General features: G+C 55.7%; 3 protein-coding genes across 5 annotated transcripts; 2 read left to right on the top strand and 1 right to left on the bottom strand.

Moving 5' to 3' along the window:
* The first annotated feature begins 1,837 nt into the window (after positions 1 to 1,837).
* Positions 1,838 to 14,107, top strand: TPRN (taperin). Of its 2 annotated transcripts, none has more exons than XM_015878666.2 (4): positions 1,838 to 3,964; positions 10,260 to 10,446; positions 10,888 to 11,009; positions 11,342 to 14,107. In XM_015878666.2, exons 1-4 carry the CDS (start codon positions 2,006 to 2,008, stop codon positions 11,402 to 11,404), a joined length of 2,331 nt encoding a protein of 776 aa, XP_015734152.1. In that variant the 5' UTR covers positions 1,838 to 2,005; the 3' UTR covers positions 11,405 to 14,107. The 2 variants fall into 2 exon arrangements, with proteins under 2 accessions (XP_015734152.1, XP_015734153.1); XM_015878667.2 differs by having other exon boundaries at positions 1,917 to 3,964; positions 10,891 to 11,009.
* On the bottom strand, positions 13,004 to 15,318 carry SSNA1 (SS nuclear autoantigen 1). Of its 2 annotated transcripts, XM_032448030.1 has the most exons (4): positions 15,221 to 15,318; positions 14,942 to 15,141; positions 13,292 to 13,437; positions 13,106 to 13,214 (listed from the first exon to the last, which is right to left on the bottom strand). In XM_032448030.1, the coding sequence occupies exons 1-4, from the start codon at positions 15,270 to 15,272 to the stop codon at positions 13,187 to 13,189; spliced, it is 426 nt and encodes a 141-aa protein (XP_032303921.1). In that variant the 5' UTR covers positions 15,273 to 15,318; the 3' UTR covers positions 13,106 to 13,186. The 2 variants fall into 2 exon arrangements, with proteins under 2 accessions (XP_015734171.1, XP_032303921.1); XM_015878685.1 differs by lacking the exon at positions 13,292 to 13,437 and having other exon boundaries at positions 13,004 to 13,214.
* ANAPC2 (anaphase promoting complex subunit 2) lies at positions 15,299 to 21,903 on the top strand. Its single transcript, XM_015878665.2, has 13 exons — positions 15,299 to 15,400; positions 16,140 to 16,762; positions 17,081 to 17,213; positions 18,312 to 18,486; positions 18,626 to 18,745; positions 18,897 to 19,014; positions 19,087 to 19,268; positions 19,403 to 19,544; positions 19,898 to 19,973; positions 20,263 to 20,466; positions 20,807 to 20,936; positions 21,141 to 21,376; positions 21,464 to 21,903. The coding sequence occupies exons 1-13, from the start codon at positions 15,320 to 15,322 to the stop codon at positions 21,674 to 21,676; spliced, it is 2,433 nt and encodes an 810-aa protein (XP_015734151.1). The 5' UTR covers positions 15,299 to 15,319; the 3' UTR covers positions 21,677 to 21,903.
* The last annotated feature ends 1,643 nt before the right edge of the window (positions 21,904 to 23,546 follow it).

The raw sequence follows: 23,546 nt of genomic DNA on the forward strand, positions 1-23,546 counted from the left end.
CTCCCTAACCTCCATACTGCTCTGTTTTCAACTCAGTGCTGTGGGGTGCAAAGTGCATTGCAGGAGCCCAGATACAAAGGGTTATTTTTATCTCTCACCTTCTTCCCAGTCTCCTCACGCAGGTGACATGGGGACAAGCCCAGGGCAGAGCAGGTGGATGTTCACACTGCCCCATAACAAAGAGCAAGGAGGGGAAAGTCATGCATGGCTGAGTCCTGCTGGCCCAGCTCCCTTCCTGCTCCCTCCACACCTGGCTGCACCTGGGCTTGTCCCCGTGCATCCTATCAGTGCCAGCTGCTGGGTGTGGGCTGGCACTGACGTGTTGTACACGCACTGCATCCCTGCACAGCCGTGCTGCTGTGCTGCTGTGCTGCCATAAGCTCGTGCCCTGCTGCACGGTGGCACTTTGCCATCACACAGTCCCGCTCCCATCCCCTGCCATTGGCACACCTGGGTTTTGTCACTGAGTGTTTGTTTTGGTGCCAGGATACGAGAGCTGAATGGGATCCCCGGGAACCTCTTAGTAAGAGCGCTCAGCTGCTGCTCTGGTGGAACCCATGGGTGTAAATGCAGCGATGGGGATCAGCTCCAGGGCGTTCAATAGTTGGCCAAGTTTCACTTTCCAGTCCCTCACGCTGTTTCAGGCTCGGCTGGAACAAAGGCAGTTGATGGGAACTATGATAGAAGGCCCCACAGTCCGGGCTGGCAGGGGAGGAACTGAATAATGGCTGCATTTTTTCCATCAAGGCAGGAAGGGACGCAGCAAAACCACCAGATGTCAGCTTCGGTCCAAAGGGAGACGTTTCCTTTGTACCAGGTGCAGACCAACCGTGGGATTCATTATTACAGGATTTGTGGGCTTTACACGGGCTGAAAACCCAACGAGACAAGACCACGAAAGAGAAATCCACTGCGATCCAGCAGCACAAAGGCACATTGTTGGCTCTGTGAGTGCCTGAGCCATGAGTCACCCCAGGCGGGGAAACGTCACCGCCCGCTGCCCTGTCCCGGTGCCCAACCCTGGGCACTGCCGTGGGACTCAGTGAAGGTTTGCACCGAGTGTGCAAACTTTAAACAGGCCTTGAGTTATTAAAGCTTAACTGCAAAGAGCTGCTCCCTTCCATCGAGTCGGGCTTGCACACGCAGAGGAGGTGGACGTTGTACCCTTTAAAGCACAATAGCAATGTCGGCAATAAAGTTCCAGCAGCCGCTCGCTTCCAGGTACGGCTGGAGGTGTGTAAATGGCTCCGTTTTGGCTCAGTAGTGCAAAGGTAGGAGCCTTATCAGCAGGATGCAGCTCCTTCCAGTAAGCAGGGCTGTATCTGCAGGGTGAAGCTCCATGCCGTGCTGGGTGCGGCTCCATAACACCCGAGCGGGCCGGGACCGAGCGGTGCTGGGCAAAGGTTGTTCACGTCACCGCGTGCCGATCCCCTCCGTGCCCCGCAGGCTGGGGATTGCAGCACACAAACACTGTTATCTAAGGCATGGAAAGCCCTGAGCTCCTGATTGCTTCCTGCTCGCACGGACTTCCCAATGAAACGTGGAGGCAGCTGATAACAGGCGCTGTCTGGAAACACAGCGCTGGCGATGCTCTGCTCAATGCCTTTGAGAGGAGCAGGGATGGCAGAGCAGTGAAACAGCACGAGAATTGTTTTCCTGCACTCCTGCACCTGCCCAACAGCCACATCCCGCAGTGCCACATCTCCGTGCTCCTGCAACACCCCCCTCAGTCTGTTCTGCTGCACCTCCACTTTTCTTACAAGGACTTTTCCTACCACCCAACCTGCCCCAGACCCGCACGATGCGATGAAGGCGGAACCGGGCGGTGCCGCCCCGCTGCCCTCCGCCCTCGGGGCCGTCCGTTCCGCCCCTCCCGCAGGACGGCCCGGGGGCGGCGCTGCGCAGGGCCCGGCTCAGGTGCGGCGGGAGGAGGAGGAGGAGGAGGAGGAGGAGGAGGAGGAGGACGCGGCGGCCGCTGCTCGGCAGTGCCCTGAGAGCCGCCGCCATGAGCAGCGCGGAGCCGCCGCTCGGGGCCGGACCGCGGGCACAGCCCGCATGGAAGAGGGAGATCCTGGAGAGGAAGCGGGCCAAGCTGGCCGGGGCGGCCGCCGGAGAAACGGAGCCCGCGGCTGCGGTGACTCGGGGCCCGGCGGGGACGGGAGAGCGGCTGGTGGTGGCCGAGAGCTTGGGCCCGCTCCGCGAGAACCCGTTCATGCGGCTGGAGAACGAACGGCGGCGGCTGCGGCAGGGGCTGCCCGGACACGGCCCCGAGACGGCGCGGCCGCTGCAGCAGCTGCTGGAGCTGTACAGCGCCGTGCCGGGCATCCGCACCATCCGAGCCGACAACATCCTCATCATCGAGTCGCAGCCCGACGCCGCCGCCTGCTTCGCCGACGGGGAAGCGCTGTCCGGGCGCCGCCGGGAGCCCCCGGCCTCGTCCCCCCCGCGCCGAGCCGACCCGCTGCGGGAGCTGCTGGCCCGTCGAGGAGCCGCCGTCGCCGAGATCCGCGCCGACCAGGTGCTCGTCTACGAGGCGGCCGAAGCGCCGGAGCCTCCCGAGGCCGCGGAGCCGGGCACCGTCAGCCGGCTGCTGGAGAAGTTCGGGCAGCGACCGCGGGGCCGCCGCCGCCGGGGCGGGGAAGTGCCGGCCGGGACCGCCGCCACCCCCCGGGCCGGGGCCGCTCCCGCTCCGGCGGCTCCGGGCTCCCCCCACTCCTCGGCTCCCCCCAAGGCGGCGCCGACCTCCCCCCGCCCCTCGGTCCCGAAAGCCGCCCCGGCCTCCCCCCGTGCTGCGACCCCTCAGCCGGTACCGGTCCGCCCCCAGCCGGCTGCCCCCCGTGCGGCCGCCCCCCAGCCCGCGGGTCCCCAGGCGGTCCCGGCGTCTCCCAGGGCTGCGACCCCACCGGCGGTCCCCATCTCTCCCCCTGCCCCGATGGGTGCACCCAAAGCGGCAGCTCCCCAGGCCAACTGCTTCCTCCACAAGATCGGCTCCAACTCCTTCACCGTGACCCCCCGGGGCCTCCCCCCTCCCAGCCGTGTCCCCGAGCCCCCCCCTCCCAGCCGTGTCCCCGAGCCCACCACCCGGAGCGTGCCGCCCAAAGTGCTGCCAGTGCCATCCACCAGCGCTGCCAACGCCAGGAGGCCAAAGCCGGAGGAGGTGGAAGTGGCTGCATCACCCCCACCCAGTGCCAGTCTGGCCCCCAGTGCCACCCAGCCGCTCTCCGCATCCGCCCCCCGGGCTGGGGGCTCCTTTGAGATCCACCCGGCCCCCAAGCCTGACCTGGCTGCCATCCCCGCTCACGACCTGCAGGCTCAGGCCTTGGCCAAGCTGCGCCTGAATTCACGCAACTCCTTCCTCTTCGTGCCCCGCCGGGATGGTGGCACAGCTCTGCCTGCAGCCCAGAGCAACAGGACGGGGCCGCCGCCATCCCCACAGCAGAAGGTGCAGAAGGAGCCCCCGCGGGTTTCCGCTGTGGAGCAGGAAGAGCCGATCGCTTCCCCGCCGGCGCCTCTGGATCCGTTGGTACCTGTGACTTACATCGATGACATTGTGGAGCCGGACGGGGAGCTCTCCACGAGGGCTGCGAGGACGGAGAACTTGGATCAGCCCGGAGGAGCTGGATCTGAGCTGGACATGGACATTTCCTCCGTGCCCCTCTACAGACCGCACTCCCCTGGGCTCCACCAGAGGGGAGGGAACACCTTCACCGTGGTGCCCAAAAGGAAGCCCGGCACCTCGGGGCCACAGGGTCTCAGTGAGGCTGGTGGGAGGCCACAGCGGGAGGAAGAGGAGGAGGATGAGGAAAGCAAAGGAAGAAGCAAAGCTGTAGAGAATGCCGATGGGCCCCAGGTGGGAGCGACCCACAAGAAGCGCTACCCCACAGTGAACGAGATCGAGGTGATCGGTGGGTACCTGGCCCTCGAGAGGTCCTGCATGAGCAAGACAGGATCCCGCCGCAAGAAGGTAATGGCCTGGGGCACTGCTCTGAGTGGGGGGCACAAAGGAGCTCCTCACTGCTCTTGGTGTGAACTGCTGGGCAGGGAGGTGGGATGCGCTCCGTGGTAACCACAAAACTTCCCTGTGATCTCTACTTGGAGATACGGAGATGGAAAGTGAGCTGGTTGGGGGAGGCAGGAGATGGAGAGGAGCTGTGTGGGTGAATGGCTGTGGCTGCCCCTCATCCCTCACTGTGCTGTGTGCTCGCTGGCATTGTGCAGTGCCACGCTGCTGCCTTCCCCGGATTAGGGCCCTATTGATAGAGGCTCAGGGATTAGGTCTCTATTAGGCAGAAAGAGATGAGCGCTGACTTAACCCCCCTGATGGGATTGTGCCACCTGTCTGTTCCATGGGGCAGCAGCTGCCGCTCAGCTCTCAGAGCTGCAGGGTTCACCCATTGCTCCCAGTTTCCTAAACTGAGAGTTGATGGAACTCTTTGGGATGTGATGGAGGCACATTGGCAGAGCTGCTGTGCTGAGATGTAGGCGTGAATTGTTCAGCTTGCCATAGCGACAGGCAACAAAGGGACCGTGTCACTGCCTGAGTCCTGGGTCTGTGTTGTGCCATGTGCTCCCTGGGGCAGTCTGAATGCTCTGAGTGCTCTGATCCGCTTGGACCCGCTCCAGGCAGGACTTTGGGAGAGAAACATCCCGAGCTGTTTCCCAGCCCGAGGTACCACGTGTGGCTCTTTGGCAGCTGCTGTGTCTGCTGGGTGTTGGGTTTGGGTGACGTTGGAGCCATGGCTGGGTTTTGTGCCCGCTCCTTTCCCTGCACAGGGCATGGTGTGGCTCTATCTGGTATCTGTGGGATGCTGTAGCAGATGGAAAGAGTTCTGTTTACTCTTAACCTAGAGGATGTTTGTGGCTTTTACTCTGGATAACGAGGCTGAGTGGTGATGCCTGAAAAGGAAGGAGCTTGCATGAGAGCGCATTCCTTGGTCTCTTCCCAAGAGATTGCTGTGTGTCGTCAAGGCAACTGGCCAAAAACATAAGTTGTGTTTTGTAGCTGGGCTGGGCTTTTTGGTTTTGGTCTGAGCTGGGCAGGAGCAAACATTTGTGTGCTGTCCCCATTGGGCCACTGAGCCACTGAGCCACCCATCCCCACAGCTCTGAGTGCAGTGACTGTTTGTGGGGCTGTCTGCTCCATCTGGGGGGGCAGGCAGGGGGAAGCACAAGAGGGATGGAAAAGCTGTCCCAGCTCTTGAATAAAGGCAGATTGAGCTGCTGAGGTGAGACAGGCAATCACAGAGCTGTGATGGCCATTCCAAGAGACCTCTCGGTGTGCTACCACCATCAGTGCAGGTGCAGCAGTGCAGTGGCTGCGGAAGAGGCTGGCTGAGCTGTCAGCTCGGGCAGTGAGGACAGGATACGTGCACAGGGATGGGAGGAGACCTACTGACCCTTGTTCTAAATGGGGCACTGGGGAGAGGATGCAGAGCGTGGCTGTGACCTCTGCTCAGTGCTCATCTCCATCCTCTCTTATGGCAGCGGAAATGAGGAGACGTCAGCCTGTCAATAGCCCCAGGTGGAAGGAAAGGTCTTGCTGCAGGGTGTGGATCTTTTGGATCTCTGAGGATAAAATTTGGCTTTGGTGAGTCGACAGGAAGCAATCCCTGGTTACCTGCCAAAGGAACTCACCTGGGGCTGTGGTAGGGATCTGAGGTTCTGTGTGATGTGGCTGGAGTGTTGCAGTGAGCTCTGGAGAAGGACGGCCGGCTGCTGGGCCCAGTGGGATGCCCAGGAGTGAGCTGCTGCTTGCAAGGTATGGCACAATTGGGTTTGCCTGTTAGTGCAAAAACCTGATGAAGATTCCCTCCCATCTCTGTTTTGGAGCTCTCAGGTCAAAGACTGGATTTATTTACCTTTTTTAGAGCCTTGTGCCTTACCATTCTCCATTTCCCGTGCCTGTGCTGTGCTGGTGGCACTGTGTGTGCTGCCTTTAAGGAGGGGCTGTAGGATGTGTCTGAAGGAATGTGTTGGATTTTTGGTAGGTGAGGTCAGCAGTGATTTCTGCTCGGAGTTTCTGCATGTCTGTGCTCAGTGTGGGGCCCTCCCCAGCAGAGATCGGTGCGAGCAGAACCACCCCATTCTAACTGCTGCTTTTGGCCCGTGCTTTAGATGGCTGAAGGCTGCAGACAGCAGTGCTTAGAGCTTAAAGCACCCAGCAGGATGGACTGAGCGTGTTGGTGCGTGGATATGTTGTTTTCTGTTTACTTGCTGCCTATCAGCGCCTCCAAACTCTGCTTCTGTCGCACCAGCCCAGTACCGATGGAGCACATGAGTCATGTTCATCTCAGCAGTGGGAGGGCTGTTGCAATCTGGGGTTCTCCACAGCCTCACCCTGTGCTGAGCTGCTCCTGCACTTCACTTCTGCCCATCTCATGTGTGACAAATGGGGCACAAGAGCTACAGTAAAAAAGCTCTTAAGCAAATCAGAAGCTGGTGGGATGTGCCCAGGGCTCAGTCTGGCCCTGGAATGTGAGAGATTTGGAGTGCTTTGTGCAGGAAGTCACACTGGAGGGTCTGTCATGTTGAGAGACTTTGTGAGCATCCTGGGAAGATCCAGTGCTGTTAGTGAAGGCGCCAGGCCCTGGCACTGATTGCACCGTGGCTTTGCCTGCTCTCTTTGTGCATTCAGATGCATCCCATGCAGGGAGAGTTGGCTGACCCCTATGGGCTGAGCAATGCATGGATCCCTTGTTGAGCCATGGAAGGCTGTGGCTCTACGTGCAGATGTGCAAAGGGATGAAGGGCTCCTTTGGTGAATCACCACTTTGTGCTGCACCACTTGTGGCCAGTTGGGCACTGGGAGCTCTCCTTGGCTGCCATGGTGAAAGGAAGAGTTAAAACAGAGCTGTGTGCCCTGTGATGCTCTGGGAATGTCCCTGCCCTGTTCTTTCTCAGCAGGAATTTGAAACTTCCCCATGTCTTGTGTGAGGAGTTTAATATTTCGAATCTCCATGCATTGCTCCTGTCTACCATGTGCTTCAGCATATTGATTACACAGGGCTGCCTTTGTGGGTTGCCTTGTAAATGGAGACTTTCTTGTTTTGCCCGGTGGTTGGGAGCTGGGATGCAGTCCTGGAGGCAGTCCCCCCCTTTGCCAGCAGCACAGTGCTGCCCTGATGTGCTTTGCTCTAAACCCGTGGTGTTTCTGGCTCTGTTCAGTGACTCAGTTCTGCGGCTGGTCATTGAGTAAAACCGAGTGTTGCTGTTGGAAAACACATCTCAGAAAAGCACGATCAAGTGAATGGAAGGTGGAGCAGCCAACAGAGCTGTACAGTGACAGAAAAATGCCATCTGTCATTTCTGAGCACACCAAGGCAGCCAGAGCAGCATGGGGTTAATGTGATAGAGGAGCTGTGTCTTGTCTACTCCATCCCTAGGGAATTCCAAGGAAAAACCCCTCCTTCTTGTTCCAAGGAAAGGCTTTAGATGTACAGATGCTCCTTGTCTTCTCTAGAAAGCCAGTGCCTTGTTAATGTGTTGAGGCTACTGCAGAGCTTGCTACATGGCAGCACAGAGCTTGGAGGCTGTTCTGCATTATGACCACCCAATGTGCCCAGGGTTTGGTGCCTGCTCAGCTGCCCATGCTATCCCCATGGATCTCCAAGGGATGCTATGCAGCAGCAGGCTTCCCAGGGCCCCCAGCTGACTGTGCTGCAGTTCTCAGGTCTCTAACGTGATGTCTTGGGCTATTGGCTCTTGTCTTTGTCTCACTGACCAAATCCCTTGACTTCCACTGCAGTGAAAGAGATGTAGCAAAGCTCAGTGTAAGGCTGTGTGGAAGCACGGGTTGATTTTCCTTCAGAATACTGATTTATTCATGCTTGATTGAGGTTTCAGTCCAATCCTGCTCACTGTCTGTGCTCCCTGCAGGTATCAGCCCAAACCCTCCCGCTGCTGCTGAGAAAGGAGGAGGCATTTGGCTGACCAGGCGTGAAAAGCTGCTGAACCAGCTGCTCTCAATCACACCCAGCAGTGTGCTGGCAGCCCACACGTGCCCTGGGGATGCAGGAGGCAGCACAGTCCCTCATTTTGTCATTGCAGGATTACATTGCTCGGGGAGGAGAATGGTTAGAGGGAATGAGTATCTGAGAGGAGCAGCTCTGCTGTTGCTTTGGCTCTGCCATGCCAGCCAAGCGTGGTGCTGATGGGTGGAGAAAAGCCACAATGCAGAGATTGATCTGCATCCTCAGCTCCGGGAGCTCTGTGGTTTGCTCTGATATCCTTGTGCTGGGAGCTGCCATCAGTGCTGTGCTCTGCCCTTCACTGCAGAGACTTTCAGGCTTCTCACCCTGACTATGGGAGCTGAGGCCTTCCTTGTTTCTTGTCTGTGCAGGCTGGTCCTGACAGCATCTCTCGAAACAAAACAGACTTCTCTTTTCCCTATTTGTGTTCCTAAGCCGTGTACAACTACCAGCATTGGGCTTGCTGGGCGATGTTTACCCTGGCTTCTCTTTCCTGAGTACTCTATTACTCATTACTGCTCAAATCCTAGCAAATAAATAAATGATTTTTGCTATGGCAACGAGAACCCAGTGGTTCAACAGCACAGTGTTCCCCCAAAAACAGCTTTATTCTTCCCGTTGTGGCTCCAATTGCTGTGAGTGTTCCTGTGTAGGTGCACGGCTGGGGTTGGACTCTGGTTATGTGACACAGCTCTGCATGAAGCATTCCACTGAGCAAATACTGCTAAATCCCTGCAAACACCCCCAGCTGAAGGCTGCAGTTTTCCTCCCCTGAACAGGGCTGGCTCTTGGGACGTGTTTTTCTCCTAAAGAAACAAACCCAGCGCTTTTATGTTCCTGCAAAGCCAGGGCTGCTGTGACCGAGTTTCCAGTTTGTTATTCCCAGCTGCTTCCCAGTCTCACAATAAGCTGTTCCTCCGCTGTTTGCTTTGCTGGGGTGCGTCCTTGAGAGCTCTATGGCAGCAGGGCCCTTCCGTGGTGTGTAGGAGTGGGGTATCCACGCAGACTGGCTGGCGTGGTGTGGGGCTGGCACTGCTCGGATTCAGTCCCACTGTCTCTGGGTGCTGCTTGTGCTGCTCCTGCTGGGGCCTTGCTGTGGGGTTGGGCTGCAACAGTGAAAACACTGAGCTCCATCTCCCAGGCTTGGATGGCTCAGCAGCTCCATCCCACAGCCCCCAGCCTGGCAGCATCGCTTGGCCCCACACAGAGACACATTGTGAGCCATCGCTGCTGCCTCGGGCCAGGGAGCATGTAGGTCAGCAGTGGGGTGAAGCCTGGGGAGCAGCCCTTGAGTGCTCCAGCACAGGGACGTCTCACTGCAGCCCCCTTCTCTGAAATGGGATCAGCCCGTGCTGCTGCAAGGCTGCTTAGGACCACCTGCTCTTCACCTTAGGAGCACCTTAGGGCTGCTCCTCAGCCTGGGGTGTACTTTGTGTGCAAAGGAAAGTGTGGCACACAGAGCAGCTGTATTGCATCTCCTTCCTACTGATTGCATGGGATGAGAAGAGAACCTACAGAATTAAGCAAGGCCGATCCTGCCCCTTAATTCTGTTCGTAACCCTATTAGTTCAGTTTTAAATGCAGTTAGAAGTAAGGGGATCAAAACACCCTTTTAGGCAGCTGGTCCTGAGCCCTGATCTGCATTGGCTCGATACTCCCCTATTTTTGGCTTTAACGTATTCCTGGCAGGCTTATCCTCCTTGTTTGTCTGTGTTGTGTGCTGGCATCAGCAGTTCTTCTCTGCTCCTTGGTGTTTATTTTCTTGGTGTACTTACAAAGAGCTTAAACGCTTTTCCTTGACCTCTGTTTTTGTTAGTGTCAGCAGGCTGAATTTCAGCTCCACCTGCCCAGGAAAGGTGAATTGATTGTAACCAGATCTTCAGAGCTGTAGGTAATGATTAGGACAGCTTTGAACCTGGAGAGACTACATCTGGAGTTACTGTGTCTGGGTTTGGCCTTTTTGCTCTGGGCAAGTTGTGTCTTCTGCTTTTATTCAGGTGTGATGAAGTTTTCACCATTGCTGAGGTCATGAGGAGGCTCTTAGAGCAAGGGTTGGTCTTGTACTCCACACCTCTGGGGCTCCTGACTGTCCCATCTGTTTGGCTGTCAGCCTCTGTGGTTCCTCTTGGCACAGTGAGATTCAGCAGGGCACGTGGGGAAAGGTGTGGGAGGACACAGTGCCTTCCTTATGGGATGGTGGAGCTTTGGGGTGGAGGTGCTCTGCCGGTTCAAACATTGGGAGCGATAGTTTCTCATGCTGCTTTCTAACGATTCTCCTTTGCTGTTGTCTAGATGAAGATCTCTTTCAATGAGACAAGTTTGCAGACCATGTTTGAGTATCCATCCGAGAGCTCACTGGCGGAAGAGGAGGAAGAGGAGGAGGAGGAGGAAGGACGCGCTTCTGAAACAGAGGACAAATCTCGTCCCTTTCACATTCCACGCCCTAACAGCATTTTGCATCCCAATGCAGCTAGCCCAGGTGGGTGAGGGCAGGGACTGCAGGGTTATTGGTGGTGTCTGACCCTGTCTGTGTTGCCTACAGCTGTTATGAGTCCCAGGCAGCTGGAAATGTTAGCAGAGGTGATATGACAGCAGAATTGGTTTTAGTGGGGACAGAGTTTGAAACCAGATCGGGGGACTCCCAGGCCTCTCTTGCATGAGATGCAGTGAAACTGAAAAATGTAGAATTTAAAAGTACCCTTTATGCTGAGAGGGTTGGTGATGCTGCAGTGTCTGCTAGCAGCTCTGGGCAGGGAAACTGACAGCCACTGGAGAGCATGGCATAGGCTTGTACCTGCAGCAGGCACAGGTTCCTTGCCCATCCTGCAGGTGGGCAGCTCCCATCTTGTTCCTGCCAGAATTATGACCCCTCTTCCCATTGGGGTGTTGAGAGACATTCACGCCAGCTTTGTCCTTGCAGCAGATCTATCCAGCTACACCCCAAAGCACTCTGTGAAGTTCAGCGAGTGGCAGGAGCAGAAGTATGAGGAGATGCCTGCCAAGGGACCCCTCCTGAAGGAAGCTGATGGGAACCAAGTCATGGTGAGGATTCAGAGCAGTTTCTGGCTTTGTCCTGGGGTTCTCTCCTTCTGGACAGTGGGGGGAACAGGGTCTGCGTTCTCCAGAACATGTTTCCTGAGCACTGAGAGAAGGTTAATGCAAACTCCCACTGCCACCAGCTGCCCTGCCTTGTGTGTACGTAAGGCAGTCATAAGGCAGCTGGCCCTCTGTGCTGCACGGCACTTCTGGAGGGGAATTAATGTACTCATTAGCCACAGGCAAGGTGCCACCACAGCCCTCACTGCCCAGAGCCATGGGTCCTCGTTTGCTTTTGATCTGGTGATGATTCCATTTCAATTCTGCTTCCTCCACAGCTCACCCCAGCTGAGAAGGGCGGACTCTCCGACTTCAGCAGTGAGCCAGCTCTGTACTTCTGATTGCTCCATCTCTGAGCCTGCAGCAGCAGCTGCTGGGCAGAGCCTGGCAGTGCATCACAGAAACCACCGCCTGGGTCCCTCCCTCATCACAGTCTTCACAGCATCCTGATGCCAAGGGTGGACTAGATGCCATTGGGCATCTTTGGAGAATATTTGCACTGGGTTCTGGGACCTAAACAACTGTTTTTTTTAATGCATATGGTTTATTCTCCCTGTGGCCTTGCATATTCCTTGTTCAAGATCAGCTGTTGATAAGACAGGTATCTTAAAGCAATGTGTAACCCCAGGATAGGTGTAGATGCTCTCAGTGCTAATGACTCTGCTCATCCAAGTGCTGAGTGGGGCCTGGACAGCATTTGTAACACTTCTCTCACCAGAGGCCCCAGTGATGGAAGCTGTGGGCAGGTGGCTGGGCTCACTGCATGGTTCTGACAGCCAGGCTGCAGTGGTTGGAAGAACTGAGGATTCGTGGGTTGTTCTCGTTGTGTTTTTGGGTCTCATTTCACCAACTGTCATGGAATTTACGTGCCAGTTAAGCTCTTGTGAAGGAACCTGAATGCACTGTGTGGGTGATGGGGAGGGGAATAAATGCCTTCAGTTTTAGGTGTCACTTTTGCACTGACAGCAGGAAGCACCCAGTCCAACTGGAGCCTTGTGAGGGTTCCCAAACGTTGGCCATAGCTTTGATCTCTCTGTAACTACTTGTGCTCTGCAGGCTCCACTAACTCTAATTGTGCTTGTTTGCCCATTCCTCTTTGTTCTGTTTTGGCATCTAATGGGGCCAGGCCTGAGACTGATGTGTCTTGGGTGGTGGGGAGACTTGCTTCTTGCCTTGCTCACTCTATTTCCCTATGCAAAGCACAGGAGGATCATTTCACTCCTTCCTTCTGCAGAACTTGAACAAGGAATATGATTTATTTTTTCTAGTATTTTTATAGTTCTGTTGGAATTGTTTGATGCAGCCAATATACAAAGGAATCTCCTCGACTCTTCCATTTAAATTTTCTACGACTGTACACACTCAGGGTCAAAATTGCACTCTGGAAAAGACCGAACACTGCTGCTAATGTGATTTGTACTTCTGGGATTAAAAGAGATGCGGTTGGAACAGACACGGCCTCTCTGGGCTTTGTGAAAGGGGTGGTCCCCCACGCGTGGCTCTGTCAGAAGGACCAGGCTGCCATCTTTTGGTGATGTTTGGGTTTTATTGGCTTGTGTATGATAGATAGACAATGTCTGTCTGAGCTGACACTGATCTATGATCTGAAAATGTTCTTTATACCTTTTTACATCTTGGACAGTGGAAAACTTGAGCTGTGAGCTTATGGCAGCCCCGGCTCCTGAGCTGCAGCATAACAGATGTGTAAGTGGTGAACACAGAGCTGCCTGTCCTGGCTTTGTTCTGCTGTGAGTCAATGAGGGATGCTGACCAATATCCCACAGGCTGCTCTGCTGCGTTCAGCCAACTGCAGTGCTGCTGGGGGTGCTGATCCCACTGAAGGAGCTTTGTGCCCTCTCCTCCCCTAGCTGGGACAGGCCCCTGGTGCTCTGCTGCACCCAGCAGCTCTCTAATACCAAAATGCTTCTGAAAGGAAAAGATAATTCTGCAACACGCTTTTATTAATGGTGACATCCTTGCACCAGAACAGCAGCTGCCCCCCACCAAGGGGCCTGGCCAGGCTGAAGAGCAGCTTTAGGAATGCTTTTGTCCAGGTGTTTGCTTTGAGGTGCTCGAAGGCTCCCTGGCTTTGCTAGCATTCCTGATGTCTCCCTTCAGGGCATCTAGCAATGTCTGAGAACTCTCCAGAATCTGGGAAAGAAGGAAATAAAAACAGCTTATGTATTTTGTATCAACTAAACAGTTCTCTCTGAGCTCAGCTGATGTACCCTGCAGCAGGAGGGATCCTCCACCCTCTGAGCAATACAGCACTGGGAGTTGAGGTGTCTTGTCTCACTGCAGGGATGGCTGGGCAGGAATTTCTCTGGTTATGCCCATATTCTGAATCACAAAAACCTTGAGCCATTTCTCTGCCCTGGAACATAAAGCAGAGACTTTCCTGCAGCAGGTTGTGCATTTAAGTTTACTTCCTACTTGGGCTTCTTGGAGCAGTATTAAAATTGCAGGCAGCAGACTCAGTGTTTTCCACTACTAAACCTGCATGCTTCAGGTCTCTTGCTTTGATAAGTAACCCCACAATGACCTTAAATCAGACTAAATCTCACTCCTTTCATTCATTTTCTTCTGTTTTTAGCACATATTTTATACCATCTCACACTCCCATCTGTTGTGCCCAGGAGATCAAGGCAACACCAGGCTTAGATCTCACTGCCTGTGCAGCTCACCTGTTTACAGTGGGCACCTGTAACAGAACATGGCTGTTTCAGTCCCAGTGATAGCTTATACTCATTCCTATGGCCTCACAGGGGTATGAAATGGTCAGGGGAGAGGTGAGGAGCCCTGCAGAGGGATCCTGCTGTCTTTCCCCCATATCAGAGCATGGTGCGTGTATTAGGGTGAGTCCTGAGTCTCCCCTGGGCCGGGGAAGGGCAAGGAGCACCATCACACAGAGACCTGAATGCACAGGAGGGGACTCTGCTCCTCATTTCAGTCTGCAGGATGACCATGTTTCCTCTCCTCACCCCTTGGCTTCTCACCTGCTGTGACTCTGTCCCCTAATTTCAATAAACACGGCTTTGTTTGTAGGACAGGGGGTCGTGGTTTGTATCTCAGGGAAGGTTTCTTTTCCAACCTGTGCTGTTTGTGGTGTAACTTTACAACACCGCTTCCAAGCTGTTCCATTCTCACACAAGTTCTCCCCAACCTTTGGGTCCTGGAGTGCTTCCTCACATCACCTTCCCTTCCAAACAGTGTCCTGGTGGGTCTGACATCCCTGTGTGTCATCACAGCCCTATGAGGTGTGTTGGCTGAGTGCGGCAGCTGGGCTGTGCCCCTCGTGTGCTGCATTGGGGTGTGTGCTGATGGAAGTCTTGACTCTTTACAGTCATTAGCAGCTAATGTGGGAGATGCAGAGGGTCCATCAGGGTTTACACAGGGTATGGCAGCTGAACCAACTTCTCTTTTAGTGCTGGATGATAAATATTCCACAAATATTTATTTATATACTTATATTTATTACTAATGAGTGAATTGTGGCAGCTGGTTGCCTCCCAACCCCCAGCACTTCCCATGTTTAGTGCAGGTCCGGCTGGGTGAGGAGGATGCCGTGCTTACAGCACTTCAAAAGACACATGTGAGAAAGGAAAATGTAGGCGACCACCTGGAGAAACTTTTATTTCTTCAAGTGCTGAGTGGGGCTTGAATGAAGAGCTGAGCTCAGCTGAATGGAGCAGGCACAGAACCGTGGGATCGTTTGAACTGGAAGGGGCCTTAAAGGCCATCAGGTCCCACTCCCTGCAGTGCTCATGGACACCCTGAGCTCCATCAGTGCTCAGAGCTCCATTCCTGACCTCAAATGTCTGCACCAACTCCTCCCCGCTCTGTCTCCCCCTGGTGTATGGGGTTCCCTATGGCCGTACCTTGCCATAAGCCGCCTCGCTCTCAGCGATGCTGTTTTCCAGCTGCCGTTTTGCAGCCAGGTTCCGCGCCGTTCGCTCGGAGCTTCGGGCCAAGCGCTCTGTGAGCGCCGCGATGCGGCTCTGCAGCCGTTCTCTCTCCGCCTCCTCCTCCCGGATCCTCTCGCTCAGCTCATCCCGCCGTGCTCGGAGCTCGGCCAGCCCTGCTCGGACCCACCACCACCACCATCACCGTGTGAGCACCGGCTGCTCGCTGCCCCCCTCCCGTCCCCGCTCACCCACCCTCCAGCAGCGCAGCGTTGTAGCCCTGCAGCGTTTCCCCGGTTCCGCTCATCGTGCGGCCCCAACGGCGGCTCCGCGCTCCGCCCCTTCCTGCGGGACATGGAGGCGGCGGGTGCGGGGCTGTCGGCGGCGTGGAGCGCACTCAGTGCCGCCCTGGTACCGCCCGCAGCGCTGGGGCTGGTGAGCGGGGAGAGGGGGCAAAGGGATGGGGGGATAGACGGGACGGGATGGGGGGGTGTGGGTCACGGTGCGGCCCCAGCAGCGGGTAATGGGGGTAACGGTGGCCGTTGTGCGGGTGGTTGGGCTGAGCCCCCCCCGGCACATCGCTGCCGTGTGCGGGATGCGGCTTGTCCGAGGGCATAGAGGTGGTGCTGGTCCGCTCCGAAAGTGATGCCTCCTGTTGTGTTCTGTAGGAGCTGCGATAGATACAAAGAGATGGGAGCGTAAATAGAGCAAATTGGCCGGCACTGTGATGAACGAGAGACGTGTGCTCCATTCGCTTCCATGTCAGACTGCCCCTTGCTGCCGTACGTCACATAGCAGTAGTGTATTGGTGGGAGGTTCAGCCTCGGCTGCCGTCCTACCCACATCCCCCTCTGACACTGTGGGCCAGTACAATAAAATAGGAGGCATCACTTTCAGAGCAGCCCTCGTTAAATATGTAATGTAGTTAACATATACAAGCAACAGAACTGATTTTAATCCAGTAGCTTTGGGTCTGTGGGATGGGCACAGCCCACACGTCGAGGGTCCCCCCTGGTACGTGTCTGCCTAGAGTCAGAATGGTCGGGTTGGGAGAATCCTTACAGCCCACCCCCCCCTGCCATGGGCTGCCAGCCCCGCACCGTGCCCAGGGATGGGGGCATAAAGGTCTGGCTGTGTGCTCCGTGCTCAACCTTTCATCCCCTCTGCTCCCCAGGCAGCGGGGCGCTGTGACCCGGTTCGCCCACTGCAGGATGCGGAGCTGCGGGCCGCCCTGGAGGTGCTGCGCTGTTACGGGCTGCACGCTGCGGTGGAGGAGTGGTTCCTCGAGGTGCTGCAGACCGACCTGCAGGCACACATCGCCCCCGAGTTCTGGAACTGCGTCGGTCAATATGAGAACACGGCGGAGGAGCAGCAGTGCTCAGTGCTCCTCCTGGATGCGTTTTGTCTCCTCAAGTGCCGCCTGGAGCCCTACCTGAGCAGCATGGAGCTCCTGGAGGGATGCACCAAGGCCGGGCTGCTCCTGGGGACGGGAGCTCAGACGCTGCGGGAGAAGGTGTACACCATGTTCAAAGCCATCCTGTTCTTCTCCACCACCAAACCCTTCCAGGAGATGATCCAGCAGTTCTACAGCCGCACCTTCCGGATATACATGCGGCAGTGGAAGAAGGGAGAAGAGGGAATGAATGAGTGTGAGAGCAGCATGAGTGAGGCCGAGCAGGAGAGTGACACGGAGGAGAGCGGAGGGGAGAGCGCGGTGTGTGCGGGCTGCGGCAGCAGGAGGGAGCAGTGCTGGTGCCCCACGGCCATGGAGCGGTTCCGGCAGCTCAATGACATCCTGTACGTATGGCACAGCCAAGGGCAGGTGTTGGGGCTCTGAGCACTGATGGAGCTGTGGGTGTCCCTGTGCACTGCAGGGAGTGGGACCTAATGGCCTTTAAGGTCCCTTCCAACTCAAATGATTCTGTGATTCTATAACCCTATGACAGTGTTTCTGAAGATAGGATGGCAGCTGTGTGATGTGTTATTGCTGCCTGCAATCAGAGTGCTTAAATTAAGAGCACCTGCACAGCACATGGCAGCAGGTGTGCTCTGTTAGCTCAGTTTTCTCTTCATGCTTTTGCTTCTGCTCACTCACTCGAGGTTCTGTGTCTGCAGCCGCCAGCTCAATTTGCTGGAGAGGGTGAGTGCTGATGCTGTGACCACCATCCTGCACAGGATGATCAAGGAGAGGATGGAGCGACGCTGCCGGGGTGATTATGAGCACTCCTTCCTGAACGAGTTCCAGGAGGTAAGGGAGGCCCTGGCTATGGAGATGTGGAGCTGCTCCTGTTCCTGCTGCTAAATTCCCAACTCTGCCTCAATTCCCCAGTCCTGGACTGTGACTTCCACCAGCCCTGGTAGAAGAGGAGTGGTTAAAACTTTACATTTGAGATTAATGTTAGAGGGTCTGCTCTCTCAGTTGAGGGAACTGGGCTTGTTCAGCTTGGAGTAGAGAAGACTCCAGGGAGAGTCTTGCCCAGTGTCCTTCCTCACGCCTCCTCAGTTCTCTCGCTGCTGCCTTGCACTGAGTTTGTGTCGAGCTCTTTGCTGTGTATGACCTTAAAGCTCTTCTCAAGGTTACGGCTGCTCTGGGGCACGGGCTGTGCTCTGGGACACGGGCTGTGCTCTGCACACTCACTCTGTGCTCTTTGTTCCTTGATGCATGGCCTTACGTTGGTCTGCACTGACGAACAAAGTGTGAGGTCAGGTTGCCATGCGAACCAGGCAGCTCCGTGCTGTTGTCCTGGTTTCCTCGCTGTGTGCCGTGCTGGGCATTTGTGTTGTCTGCAAACACAGGCGGTGATTTGGTGTTGGCTTCCCTACAGTTGCTGTGCAACACTTTCTTCTCTGGCCCTGCTGTAAAGGGGCACTCAGAGACAAACTCCTGGGGAGAATGGCTGGGTAAAGGTGCTCCTCACCATCCAGGTGCTTTGCATCAACGATCACACTTCCCTTTTGCTTTTCAGCTTTCCCAGTACAGGTCTGGTGCTTGGGTGCTCTGTGCTGCAGCACATTCTTCTGCCTTGTGGTTCTATGGGCAGAACTCATGCACTCCTCCAGTCCATGGTCAAACAGCTGAGCATTAACAGCAGCACACCACACCTAAAGCTGGTTATCAAAACATAACGCCGCCTCATAACTCTTAATACTCAGGTGCTGCCTCAGGTGGTGTTACACATTTGCCACCTTAAGCAGGAAGTAAACCCAATTATTCTGAATATCTGGATGTTGCAGTTGGCACTTTGCTCCCATTCCCTAGATTGAAAACCAGTAGAATTCTGCAGGATGGAATATCCCACCCTGCAGAGCTGTCCTCCATCCCTGTGCTCTCCCTCTGCTGTTGCAGTGGATCGAGAAGGTGCTGGGCTGGCTCAGCAGAGTGTTCCTGCAGGACGGTCCCTTGGCTCGCCCCTCTGCAGAAGCCAGCAGCACCCTGAAGCGCTGGCGCTGCCACGTCCAGAGGTTCTTCTACCGCATCTACGCCGGCATGTTGATCGAAGAGCTGTTCAGCATCATTCGAGGTCGGTGTCTCCCACTCACTCTCTGTGTGTTCACTCACTGCTGGGCTTGGATTGAATGGTGGATCTGTGCTCACCTCTTGGTGCCGCACTGTCTCCCTTTGGAGCCTGGCACTGTTTCTAATCTCTGCTTGGTCTGCAGATTTCCCGGAATCAAAGCCTGCTGTGGAGGACCTCAAGTTCTGCCTGGAAAGGACAAACCTGAGGCAGCAGCTGCTCAGCTCCCTGAAAAGTGCTCTGGAAATACGACTTCTGCATCCCGGTGGGTTTTACACCATAGAGATCTGTTCTCTCCACATGGATGAGCCAATAGGGCTGCAAGCCCTATTCAAGCTCCATAGATTTAGCAGAACCTTTCTTGTATCCATATCTGTGCTCTGGGACTCTCAACTGCTCCCCTGCCCCTCTCATAGGTGTCAACACATCTGACATCATCACTTTATATATCTCGGCCATTAAAGCCCTGCGGGAGCTGGACCCCTCCATGGTTATCCTGGAGGTCGCCTGTGAGCCCATCAGGAAGTACCTGAGGTAAGAGGCTCTCGGGGCAGCCCTGTGCATCCCCTTCCCTCCATTGGCTCCATCTCTCTCATCTTTTGGCAGGACACGGGAGGACACCGTGCGGCAGATCGTGGCCGGTCTCACGGGGGATGCTGAGGGCTCTGGGGATCTGGCCAATGAGCTCTCGAAAGCTGACCCAGTGACACTGGAGAATGGCCAGGAGAGCGACGATGACATCTCAGAACCAGGGGACTGGGTCCCTGACCCAGTTGATGCAGATCCAGGTTAATGTAGAGCAGGTTCAAGGCAGCCCGCTGTCTCCCCCCAGCTGGCTGTAGTCTCGAGTCATTCGTTTGGTTGTGCTGATCTGGGCTGGAGCTTTGCTCATCTCACATTGCTCTCTGCTGCATTTCAATAGGGAAATCAAGCTCCAAGCGCCGGTCCTCAGACATCATCAGCCTACTGGTGAGCATCTATGGCAGCAAGGACCTGTTTATCAATGAGTACCGCACGCTCCTGGCTGACCGGCTGCTCCATCAGTTCAACTACAGTGCTGAGAGGTGAGACCCAGCTGAAATCACCTCGCAGGGATCTGCTTCAGCCCTGGGCCTACTAAATATTAACCCCATTTCTGCAGCCATCTCCTCTGCAGCTGTGGGTGGCATCAAGAAGTTGAGGGCTCACCTGCTGCTCAGCCTTGCCTTTGGCTTGGCACTAATAGAGCAGCACATAGGGAAGTGGAAGCACAGACACCCTGAGCCCCATCCCCTATTTTCTAGCAACCTGCAGGGGCTGCTGAGGGTCAGCAGAAGGTGACAGAGTACAAAAAAAGTCATGAACCATTAGGAAACCTCAGCTGCAACCCGGCTGTGTCTCTTGGAACCCACATTTGATCCTTTCTTTCTCTCACCAGGGAAATCCGCAACGTGGAGCTGCTCAAGCTGCGGTTTGGCGAAGCTCAGATGCACTATTGTGAAGTCATGTTAAAGGTAACTGACTTTTGTTATTGTTTGGTTTTTGCCTTTTTAAATTCAAGTTCTGGGTGTTTTTGCTCATTGGTGATGAAGAGCGACCACAGAGGGTCTGTTAGGGGAATGGGGCTATGAGAATCCTGCTGAGGGGGCTGACTGGTGACAGCAGAAGTGCATTGGGGATGGCTGTTCTTCAAGCCCAGCAGGTTGGGTTGTTGGCTGGGGGTGGGTGCTGCAGAGTTGGTGCCTTTCCTGCCTACACCCTTCTGGGTGTTGAAGGGCTCTTATTGTCCTCTGCCTTCTCCAGGACATGGCTGACTCGCGACGCATCAACGCCAACATTCGTGATGAGGAGGAGAAGCTCCCTGAGGAGGAGAGGCCGCCGTTCAGCCTCGTGGCTGTTATCCTGTCCAGTGAGTTCTGGCCACCACTGAAGGAGGAGAAGCTGGAGCTCCCAGAGCAGGTCAAGGAAGCCATGGAAGCCTATTCCAAGAAATACGAGAAATTGAAGGTGAGGATTCCTTAACCCTCTGTAGGAGTTCTGTGTTGCTAACTCTGCTACGTAGCATGAGTTTGCATGGTCTATCCAGAGTCCCTGTAACATCCCTTACAGCGTAGCTGCTGCTACACCTGCAGAGTTAAAGAGCTAAGTGTTCTCTTGAGGAGAGGTTTTCAGGCAGGAGAGGGACCCTGGTACTGGGCAACAACTTGTGTCAAGGGTGTTTCCTTTTGAGGGAATAGATAATGGTGGGATGGAGATTCGTGAGGTGGGAGCAGCCTTTGTCTTTGTTGGAGGTGAATAGAGTTCAACCAGCTGTAGGGCTGGAAGATCTGCTGCTTCCCTCTTCCAGGCCATGAGGACCCTGAACTGGAAGTACCACCTGGGGCTGGTGAGCCTGGATGTGGAGCTGGCCGACCGCACGCTCTCCCTGTCCGTGTCCCCTGTGCACGCTGCCATCATCCTGCACTTCCAGAACAAGAGTGAGTGACGTGGTGTGGCACACAGAGCTGGGTGGGAAGGCCGCATTGCCATAGGGACCAAGAGCTCCATCGGGTGGGCAGGACCTGCTTGGAGCTGGGATCTACTGCAGCTGGAGGCAGCACTCAGAAAAACACTGTTAAGCCCTGGTACTGGGGGTGGGCAAGGCGTCCTGCAGCCCTCCCTGATAGCTGTGCTCTGTGCAGGTACATGGACACTGACAGAGCTGAGCGAGGTGCTCAAGGTGCCCGTGACATCCCTGAAGCGTAAGATGACGCTGTGGCTGCAGCAGGGAGTGCTGCGTGAGGAACCACCCGGCACCTTCACCGTCATCGAGGAGGAGCAGAAGGACCAGGGGGAGAAGGTCGTCCTGATAGACAGCGATGAGGAGGGAGACTCGGCCATGGCCTCGCAGGCTGACCAGAAAGAGGAAGAGCTGCAGGTGTGTCTGGGTGCCACTTAAAGGCCGGGCTCTCAGCAGCCCTTTTTCTGCGTGGTACTGATGGTGGTTTGCTGTGTGTCCTTGCAGCTGTTCTGGACCTACATCCAGGCGATGCTGACCAACCTGGAGAGCCTGTCCTTGGAGAGGATCCACAGCATGCTGAAGATGTTTGTGATGACGGGCCCTGTGGTCACAGAGATCGACATACAGGAGCTGCAGGGCTTCCTGCAGAAGAAGGTGCGGGACCAGCAGCTCATCTACTCCGGAGGTGTCTATCGCCTGCCCAAGAACTGCAACTAGGCTGTGAGTGCCTCGGTGTCACCCAGCTCTGCATCCTGCTGGGTACGTTCTGTGCTGGGGGTGGTGCTGTGCCCCCTCTCAACAGCTCAGCAGCAGCGTGGGCTGCAGAGCCCTCAGAACAGCTGGGCTGGAGCTGCTGCCCACGTTACCTTCCTTTTGTAAATGAGTGTCTGATCCCCGTCAGTGGTCAATAAAACCCAGCAGTGGTCTCTGGGTTGGTTCTCTCAGCAGTGTGTTCTCCAACACTTCCCCATGCTGAAGCTCTGAAGTCAGCCAGGCACCACTGCAGCCATGGGAGGTTTGGGGGGGGCTGCTGGCTGTGTATCTTTGTGCTGAAACAGGAGTGGTGTCTGTGCTGCCTCCTGTGGTTCCAAGGGGACCCAGGGCCCCCTAATCCTTGCTCAGGACTTTAAGATGGGTGGAATAATTTTACTGTGGGATGAAGAATGCTATAGAGGATGAGATGCAGCAGTTTGAAAAGGTGGGCTGGTTAGTCCTGGGAGGGTGTGAGGGCTGCTTGGTGTGTTTCAGGGTCACAGCCTTGTCTGTTGGTGTGTAAGGGATCCTCAACCCATCACCGTGGGCATCCTTAGTGCTGCTGGGGGCTTATCTCCCTCGTGCATGTTTGCAGCTCTTCCTCTGTGGGAGCTTCACTTTCTCCTCTGCAGAAATTGCTGTCGTTCCCCAGTCACCCCGTGTGTGCTGTGGGTTTGTTGGGTCAGAGTGGAGCTGCTCTGTCCCCATCCCAGAGCCATGGGGCCCCACCGTGTCCCCATTTTAGGGCCACAGATCTCCATGGTGTCCCCATCCCAGAGCCTCGGGGCGGCCGTCGCTGCCCAACTTTCAAAGCATTACAGTAGGAAGAACTCGGGTTTAATGAAGGGTTCAGGATGTTTTGGATGAAACATAAAAGGCTCGAAGCTGATTGAAACAAGCTGGGGAAGGAATTTCTCAGGCTGAACTGAGGAAGCTGGAGGAAAAAAAGGAACGAGCCAGAAGTACAAATAATAACAGTCGGTGCTTCTGGCTCATCCTGCGCCATGCAATGGGAGCACTGCAGCCAGAGGAACCCCCCTCGTCCCAGCAGATCCCAGCACCCCAGGTACTGCTCTATTTATAAACTGTTTATAGACAGCCCTCCAGAACCCCAGCAGGGAGCCTCTTCCCTACAAGGGATGCTCCCGGCCCACATGTAAACTGTTTGGGTTACAGGGGACACGTGCAGCCACGTCTGCTGATGGAGGTTGGAAATTTTTGCTAACAGTGAACCAGGGCTGAGCGCTGCTGGGTGCCCCACAGCCCCCCCTGCCCCATGGGCCCTCCAACCCCCCCACCCTTGTGTTCCTGCTGTGGGCTGCACTCTGCTGTTGGCTTTGGAATGCTCCTACCGGCAACAGGGAAGGGTTTCACATTCTTTCATTGTTTGGGTTTTTTTGTTGTGAAGGTATTTTGTTTTTTATCCTGTTGTAGTTCCGTGCTGGGGGGAGGGAAGCATGAAGTACAGCACCTCCCTGCTCTGACCCCTCTGGGCACCTCCAGCCCTGGTGTTTTGTGTCCTGGTTGCCACCACGGGATTTGCATTCACTCGGCTTTACCCTGTGCCACGATGCGGAGAGAAAAGCTAAATTCGATGTTAAAACAAGAGGAAAGAAAAGAAGAGCTCATTAGAAAAGAGCTGATTTGATGTGCTGCAAAAGCAGCACTGGGGATGCGTGGGTGCCCCCACCCCCTGTTGGCTGCCAACACGCTGGGTACCCCCTGGTCTCGGTGCCTGCAGGGATGGGTGCCCCAAAGCCTCCCCTGGGTTTTCTCATCCCTTTTCTTCCCGGGGGGGCCCAGTGGGGCTGAGCCACAGGAGAGGAGGCGTTGA

Source organism: Coturnix japonica, chromosome 17, assembly GCF_001577835.2.
Source record: "Coturnix japonica isolate 7356 chromosome 17, Coturnix japonica 2.1, whole genome shotgun sequence".
Lineage (NCBI taxonomy): Eukaryota > Metazoa > Chordata > Aves > Galliformes > Phasianidae > Coturnix > Coturnix japonica.